The 9,511-nt window shown below is 37.1% G+C and overlaps 1 protein-coding gene across 1 annotated transcript; it reads left to right on the forward strand.

Annotated features, from left to right (window-relative positions):
* Window positions 1-8,725: 8,725 nt before the first annotated feature.
* Window positions 8,726-9,286, forward strand: LOC120084806. Its single transcript, XM_039040625.1, has one exon. It carries the CDS (start codon window positions 8,726-8,728, stop codon window positions 9,284-9,286), a length of 561 nt encoding a protein of 186 aa, XP_038896553.1.
* Window positions 9,287-9,511: the final 225 nt, after the last annotated feature.

Consider the following 9,511-nt stretch of genomic DNA (forward strand, 5'->3'; position numbering starts at 1 on the left):
GACCTGGTTATGGATCTTTCTAACAGCTCTTATGAGTTTTTGTAAAAACTGCATAGGCAACAGAAGTTCTTAAGCTTCTAGTAGAACAATCTCTATTTTGGATCTGATGCTAGAACTGATCTTCAGAGTTCGAGTGACCTAGTTACTCAAATTGCTGAATCAGTTGGAAGGTTGAACCAACCCTTATTGCAACCATCCTTTGATCCTACTAAGTTGAAGAGTGGTGAGTTGACTGACATCGACCCTAATGTTGAGCAATTGACCTCTCAAACTGTAGGCCAAGGTAAGATGATGGAGAATTTTATAATTTCTCATCTTGCTAATCGTTCTTCTCAGTGTCTACAGAAATCTCTTGAGTCTCACCTTGAGGCCCAAACCCCTATGCAAGTGGTGGATGACCCAATCGTCCCGCTTGCAGGTTTCTTGTCGACACTGAAGAGTCGATCAGAGCCAACTATCGTTTGTGCCACTAAGGTTTGAGGGATCTTATTCATCAAATGACAATGAGGATGCATATCTTCCACTATGTCCTAAACAAGTATGTGAGGTTAAGTATGAGCCCGAGTTTCATCTTGAGGAGCCCGAAGTGATAGAGTTAGAGGCTGCAAAGCCTTGTTTTTTTCTTCCCTCTAGAATCTCTTTTATTTTTTAATATTGCCCATCTGATCCACACAAGTTCACTACGTCTTTATTTTCAGTTGAGTCAATCGAGTTTGTTTTTATTTTTTTAAACCCACAAAAATTCAAAAATATTTCTGACACTAGAGCCTTTGAACGCTTTAAAAGCTCTCTTCTCTTAAGCAACTTTGGGGATTCAAGGAAGAAAGGGCCCGACAAATATGAGAATTTTTATGTATCCTGACAGGAAAAACTACATCGAGCAACTAGCTATAAAAATTTACGCTTCCTGGAGGCAGCTAGACGAAAAAAATTTTATTGCTTTCTTTTCTTTTAATTTCTTTTTAGCTTTGCTTTTTGGTTTTTCGTTTGTAGGCCTATCCTTTTCCTAGAGGAGAAAGGATATCATATGAATCTGTGAGCTAGATATAACCACCATCTAGTGTGCCAAATTTTAGGGAAGTTTTATATTTTCTTTTTCATTTTGTCCCTTGTTTTCTATTCTTATCACATAGGGGACAATGTTAGATTTTAAGTTGGAGATGGGGTATGTCTGTGTTCTGGCTGGAGCCCTTGAGCATCTAAGCTTGAGTTATTTTGTTTGTGTGCTTATATGCATGTTTGCTCATGTGTTGTAGTTCGTTATGATGACTAGTCTACGACACACTCCCTTGTATTTTTAATTTGTATGACCTGATATTTGATAGGAGTAATCATGATTTTTAGCCCTTTTCAAAAAAAAATTCTTAGTTCACATGCATGCTTAAGTTCTTTGACTATCTATATTAGGTCGTCCATGTTTAGAATCGTATTACTTAGCCTGTATTTTTGTTGTCACTCTAATAAGCCCCACTGATTTGAGAGTGTCTTGCATGATAGGTTGTAACATAATACTAAGAAGGAAAATGATTTATATTTCTGTTAAAAAAGTCAGCTAATATATGTTTGCACTGAAAAGAAATATCATAAAAAAAATTTTTAAAAAAATGAACTTGTAATGTTATACATTTCATCCATCCACTCTTGTATCTCTGTTTACATTCCATTGTATGTGATTGCACAATCCTGACTTGCTGCATACTTAAATTTTAAGCTTTAATCATCTTGAACACTCGGTTAAAGTTATAAAGTAGTTAAACTATTCGAGAGAATAGGATAACTAAAGAATGCATTGAGTCAGAACGCACAGTATATTTAGAGATTAACATACTTGTGTTTTTACTACTTTCCATATGCTCCCTAGATATAGGAATATATGTGGCATTCACATTGAGAAATTTTGAATAATGATTTGAGGAACAGAAACCTAACGCATCCACATACACTTGGTTTGTAAACAAGCATTCATATCATTTTTACTTCACCCTTACACGTTCACACACGTGTCTATCTTACTTAGAACCAATGCATATCCCAAGCATTTAGCACCACTCATTCATAAATCTCTCTATTTCACTTGAACTTCTATGTCCTCTTGTATGCATGCATTGAGAATAGTGTAAATAAACCTCTCCCGCATTAACCTATGACCTTTCTACAACTGAAACAACGTAAGGCCTGCGTTAGTTTATCATAAAATCCCTATGTTCGACTCTAGACTTACCAGGAACTTGAGTTAAATTTATACTTGGATCTGATTTAAGAAAAACTTGTACGCATTATACAAAGTGCATCGCATCATCTCAACGCATCGCTTAATCCTCTCATAAAAAAAAGTGATTCATCATTCATTACCATCTATCTCAACCTTACTTTTCACCCTTATTTACACGCACTTTTATATACAATTCACTAGGCAAACAAGTTTTTGGCGTCATTGCCAAAGATTTTAGCAACAAAGCTAACCAAGTTTTCGTTTTTGTTTCTTTTGTAGAAAAACTTGTAGCTGAAGGAGTATTAAAGGTTAAGCCTAAGCTTGTAAATGTTTTATGAGCAGGGAAAGCACTCCTAAACTCATATACGACCTGAAAGTTGAAAGGACCTCCAGACGAAGGAACCGATCTAATCCTCATTGAAGGTTAAGGCCATTGGGGTTAATGTCTAAATCTCGTAGGGTCCTAGAGTTTGTAAACCTTGTATGAACAAACTTGTAAGTGATTTATAATATATAATATTTTATTCACGTTGTCTATGAAATATGTGATATTTTAGTTGCATTAACCACAAACCAATAAATTAACATCCACAGTTATCGTTGTAACTTAAACATGTATGTGGAGACATATAGGTGGATCATGTTTAAGTGTTAACCTAAATGGTCTGTAGTATATAGATAAGGCTAGGTACCTTATCCTTGTGACACTACAAGTATAGCTCGCTTTGTAGATGTTACAAATGTTGTAAAGTTCTACAAATGATTGATCCTGATTATTCATGTATTAAACATGCGAGTGGAGATATTTTATACAAAGGAATTTGTATAAAACCGGACCATGAAATGCTTAGTCTCATTATATAACACCGTTCATAATAGAGACTTTCATTTCACTAGAATGACCATAGGTAACATCACCTTAATCCTGAGTGAGTTGTGAACTCCTGCCTGTGAGGACGGTCATTTGATTTGTATGGGTGAGAGTCACCAGATCGCCGATTCAACAAGTCTACCATTTTGGGGATTCGTCTGATTAGGGAGCTGGGAACCCAGCTATACAATATGGAATTCACTCCTTCCCCGATGCAAGGGTAAGTAGATAAATTACTCTCTTAAGGGCTAATTCCGGTTCTTGAACAATGTGGTGCCACACCCTCTCCTGGTCCGAGAGGGGTTTAGTCATAGTGGGACTATGATCTATTGTTCATTAGAGGGATTAGTGGTACTTAAGAAGTTAGAGGTAACTACAGGGGCAAAATGGTAGCTTACGAGCAATTTATGATGGGTCATCATACTATAGAATGGTTATATCCAATGGACACAGAAATATATTTGTAGTGCGAAGACTGCAGCTGTCGGTCTTTAGTTGAGTGCCTGACAGTTAACGGATGGTGGATAATGTGATTAAAGAGTTTAATTAATTATTCATGTACCGTTGGAGCTTCAAGCTACAGGTCCATAAGGTTCTCTTGGTAGCTCAAAAAGATTTAGCTGAGTATCAGTTTTTGGATTAATTTGACTTATTCAAATTAATAAGATGGAATTTAATTATATATGATATAATTAAATTGATTCAATTATATATGATATAATTGACATAATGTATTTGATACATTATAGTTTAATTGGATAAATAAATATTTGAATATGATTCAAATATATTTTCTATGAATGAGAGTCATAATTGTCAAATTTAATATAAATATGATTTATATTAAAGGTCATAAAATAGAGAAAAAGAACTATAGGTTATATTGTATATGATGCAATATTGAATCTATAAATTATAAATATAATATGGTAAGTTGGTTATCATATTTATTTATATTATTTATTATTTTGAATAATAAACCATTTTTCTCTCTAACCACCTTAGTGGATGGTTAAGCATTTTTCTATGGCAAATGGCATAAATAAAATATGATTTTATTATTCCAGAACTAACTTACACAACTTGAGATCTAATCTACACGATTTCAATAGAGCCTATACGATAGAATTTGAGACTACAGGATTAAAGAATTCTCTATGCGATACTGTTGTTCTTCCTCAATCGTCTTCCTCCTCTAAACTCATAAACTCGCTTCTAAAGGCAGAGCCCACCACTCCTTGGTTCTCACCCTGAGAATACTGAGGATACCAAATGGTAGTGTTTTCATCACTTTTGGTTCGAGTTTTATTGCTGTTTTTTCAAGGAGTTTGTGTTTGTTCGAAGAGCTTGTGATAGTTCGAGGGATTTATGTGAAGAAGAGTTCTCCAAAAGTATAATCTCTGAACATTTTTTCTAGTTTAAAAGCATGTTGTAATTTTTATTAAGATCCATCATCTGTATGTTTTACTGTAAATGTTTGTTTTCAATCTTAATGGGATTTGGATGATCTGATTCCACTCATGGAGGTCGTGTAAATGAATTCCTTCAAAGGCAACAACAAAGATAACAACAACAAAAAATGGCGGACGATCAGATAAACCAACAGTTAGCGCAACAATTAGCCAATGCTGCTAAAAACCCAATCCTAATGGCAAATAATAGCACGTGTCCAATGCGAGAGTATGTGTTGTATTACTTTTCACCTGTGCTATATTACTTTTCATCAGGGATCATATATCCAACGCTTGATGGGATGAGATTTGATATGAGGTCGATGATGCTCCAAATGCCTCAAACAGCAGGTCAATTATGAGGCACCCACGATGAAGATGCACATGCCCATATGAAACGTTTCCTGGAAACATGCAACTCATTTGTGATTCCTGGAATCACACCTGAGGCCATCAGACTGTCCTTATTCCCCTACTCTCTCCGCAAAGATGCCAAGTAATGGGCAAGTTCTTTAGAACCTAGCGAGTTAACAACATGGGAAAAGTTAGTGGAAAAGTTCATGCAAAAGTACTTTCCTTCCACCACCAACGCAAGGAGGTGTAGAGAGATTATGAACTTTGAACAAGGAGAATTTGAGACCTTGAATGTTGCATGGGAAAGATTCAAGGGATCGGTTAAGAATTGTATTAACCATGAACTACCCTTGACTATTCAGATGCAAACGTTTTACAGGAGACTAAATAAAGCTTCCCAGATGGCAACTGACGCAGTTGTAGCTAGCGGCATAATGAACAAATCATATAATGAAGCTAAGGAGATCTTAGACCGCACCGCCAAGCATAATATGGAATAGGTGGATGATATCTACGATACTAGAACAGATGGTAATGAAAAACCTATTGCAAACTCTATCAATAGAAAATGTAGCACACACCCAAAAAGTGAATCGGGTGGATGCATTCATACAGCGCATGGCTAAATATGTGGGTTGTGGAGAACCTCACTCCTATAACGACTGCTAGTAAAACCCACAGTCAATCTGTTTCATAAAAAATAACCCATTCTCAAATACATACAACCTTGGATGGAAAAACCATCCAAATGTATCTTGGGGAGGTCACCAACAAGAGCAACAGCACCTTGGGACGCATCATAGGCAAGGGTTGCCGCCGGATTCCTGCAGCTACAACAGATTCAGCATCAAACCTTCAATATAGGTGGTCAGGAATTAAGTTTAACATCTCCACTTGAAAATCTCTTGAAGTAATATGTTCGAAGAAAAAGGAAGAGGAATAATGCACTCGTCCTTTGATATGTGTTAATCTCTATGTGTTGATGGTCATGTGTTGGACTGGAGAATATACAATATGCGTTAAATGTGTATGCAATAACCATGCGTTCCTGTCACAAGTTTTCTTGCTTTCTTGCCAAGTATAACAAGAACGGAAGTTTCTCGGAATGATCCAAGGTCGAACACAGAGACTTGTAACTAAATGATGTTTGTGAAGTAATGCATTTGAGGTGATGAATAAAAGTAAGAAGACAGAAGTTAATGGATTATGCACTACTCCTACTCCTAACTAAATAGATTGAGCAATGGAAGTTTGTCAAGGTTGTCTATGGTGCCATGGATGAGTGGTGAAGACGTCTCTTTTGAGCTCTATCTACAGCAAAGCTTTGGTCGTCACTTGGAAGGGCTTGTGGAAGTGAAGAATTCTCAAAGAATCTCTTGTTCATGCTCTCATCTGTGATCAAAAGAATCTGCCTAAGGCAGAAACTCAGATGGTTTGAAGTTAAGCTCTAAGGCTCTATTTATAAATCTCAAACGTCGATAGTGTTGACGATCCCATTCTGGCTCACTGCTACTTCTGTCGCGGTATGGGAAATCTCAGCATTACCTTATCTTGTTGATACTCCCAAGGTATGCGTTCATGCTCGTTTCTCTTGAAGTATCAACGCATTCCACCCACTTTGCGATCAATCTTTTATCACGATTATCACTCTGTAGGTGCAACATTCCAAGTGACAAACTAGTTTTCATGAAGATCAACGCATGCGATCAACTTTGCGGTAGTCTGGGATCGATGCATGCGATCAATTCCCGCAATAGCTGCAAAAATAGACACTTTGATGCAAAATAACAAATAATATAGGGTTAGTGAGGATTTTCGGTGCTGGTCGACATAAGCTCACTTTCCACATGAATTCTTGGTATTATTAGCGTCTATTCTGCTTATTAGCCCTCATAATTCTAAGTAAAAGGCTACAATAGATTGATCCGAGGTTGAACACAGGGACTTGTAACTAAATGATGCTTGTGAAGTAATGCATTTGAGGCGATGAATAAAAGTAAGAAGACAGAAGTTAATGGATTATGCTACTCTTACTATTAACTAAACAGACTGAGCAATGGACGTTTGACTATAAGAATTGGAAGAGAGGCGGAAAATGTTAATGCATAATAATAGTGAATGAAGGAACAGAATTATGGAGGGAATGAATTTGCCACTTCATTACGCTTGGTCACATGAGTAATCCCAGCTCGCCACACTAATGCATCGCACACCTCTCGGTGGTCGGCCCCATGCTTATATCTCTATAACGCATGGTTGCGTCGAGCATAAGATCGTTCCTATCTCTAGGAACAATGCTTACTTTGCTTTAGTGTGGCTTCACTATTACCCTCTCGGGCAGTTAGTTGTAGCTAATGAACTTATAGAAAAGCATTAATATAGCCTCACACCAAGCAAAGAGGATTAACTCACTATATTAGTGCAACGCACACCTTTCGGTGGTTTGCTACATGCATCACATCTCTAAGCGCATGATTGAGTAAGTGATACTTGCAATTAATACTTAACTCAACGATGAAGGTAAACAATGATAAAGAAGAAGCAGATGATGAAGATGATGTTGAAGGAACTAAAGAGATGCATTGATTACAAAATGTATTAATGTCTTAAGCCAAAGTGTAATAAAATACAGAGATAAGAGAAGAGATGAAGGGCTAAATGTATGTAATCTCTTGCTTTGCATCCAAAGTGCGTCAAAGCTGCCTGTGGTGCCATAGATGAGTGGTGAAGATGTCTCTCTTGAGCTCTATCTCCGACGAAGCTCTGGTCGTCACTCGGAAGGGCTTGTGGAAGTGAAGAATTCTCAAAGAATCTCTTGCTTATGCTCATCTGTGATCACAAGAATCTGCCTAAGGCAAAAACTTAGATGGTTTGGCTCCAAGGCTCTATTTATAGAACTCAAACGTTGACAATGTTAATGATCCCATTCTGACTCACTGTTACTTTTGTCGCAGTAGGGGAAAGGTCAACATCACCTTATCTTGTTGATACTCCCAAGGTATGCGTTCATGCTCGTTTCTCCTGAAGTATCAACACATTCCACAATTGCAATCAATCTTTTATCACGATTATCACTTTGTGGGGCACAGCATTCCATGCGAAAAACTAGTTTTCATGAAGATCAGCGATCAACCTTGCGGTGGTCTGGGATCGACACATGCGATCAATTCCCACAATAACTGCAAAAATAGACACGTTGATTCAAAATAACGCATGATATAGGGTTAGTGAGGATTTTCGGTGCTGGTCGACAAAAGCTCACTTGTCCACATGAATTCTTGGTATTATTAATGCATATTCTGCTTATTAGTCTTCATAATTCTAAGTAAAAGGCTACAATAGTTTGTATTTTTACAATCTATCAGAATACATGACCCAAAATGATGTGTTACTAAAGAGTCACACATCATCAATTAAGAACTTGGAGATGCAAGTAGGAAAAATTGCAAGCGAACTGAAGAACCGACTGCAAGGAGTACTGCCTAGCAACATTGAGACCCCAGAAAGTAACAATGGAAAGGAACAATGTCATGTAGTGACATTAGGAAGTGGTAGACCTCTAATTGAGAAAAAGATAACCCAAGAAATGACAATGATCCTTCAGCAGCTAAGAACACAACACAAACAATGGCATTTGAAGAACAAGAAGAAATAATACCTGGTTCTATAAGTCATTTGCAACCAAGCACGTGTAACATGAAGGCACCTACGGTGCAACTAAGTACACTATTCCTCATACACCTACAAAACAATAATGATGAGAAATAATTCATGTGCTTCATTAAAGTTCTTTGTCAATTGCATATCAACATTCCTCTTATAGAAGCGTTAGAATAAATGGCAAGTTATGTAAAATTCTTGAAGGATATCTTAATAAAGAAAAGAAAGATCAGTGAGTTAGAAGCAGTAGCGCTAACGGAGGAGTGCAATGTGTTGATCGACAACAACATTCCTGAAAAGCAGAAGGATCCGGGCAGTTTCACTGTCCTTTGTTCAATTGGAGAAATAGACATAGGGTATGTGTTGTGCGATCTTGGAGCAAGCATTAGCTTCATGCCCCTTTCAATCTTCAAGAAACTGGGAATTGGTGAAGCTCAGCCCACTTCTGTAATGCTTCAACTTATTGATAGGGCTGTCACGTGTCCTAAAGGAAATGTTGAAGATGTCTTGGTAAAGGTTGAAAAATTTATATTTTTAGCAGACTTCATCATCCTAGACTATGAAGCTGCTCGGGATATCCCAATCATCCTTGGATGCTTGTACCTTGCTACTGGAAAAGTGTTGATAGATCTATATAAAGGCGAACTTACTATGTGTGTCGACAATCAAGAAGTTAAATTTAATGTGCTAAAAGCATTAAAGTTCTCAGATGATGAAGAGCCCTATCGACTCAATTGAGTTACCTGAAGAAGAGGAAATGGACCAAGTTTGTGAGATCCATGCGTTGGGTGAAACTATGAGAAGGTTTGAGCCATTAAGTTTGGATGAACGACAAACTAAACCAATGCGTCCATCTCTGAAAGAACCACCAACACTTGAATTAAAACCTCTCTCTGATCATTTAAAATGCACTTTTCTTGGATCTAATAATACTTTTCTTGTTATTATTTCAGCTAATCTTTC

This window comes from Benincasa hispida, chromosome 9 (assembly GCF_009727055.1).
Source record: "Benincasa hispida cultivar B227 chromosome 9, ASM972705v1, whole genome shotgun sequence".
Classification (NCBI taxonomy): Eukaryota; Viridiplantae; Streptophyta; class Magnoliopsida; order Cucurbitales; family Cucurbitaceae; genus Benincasa; species Benincasa hispida.

Excerpts from the sequence above, each read along its gene's own strand:
- LOC120084806 (XM_039040625.1), top strand. The coding sequence starts at position 8,726 with ATGGCAAGTTATGTAAAATTCTTGAAGGATATCTTAATAAAGAAAAGA.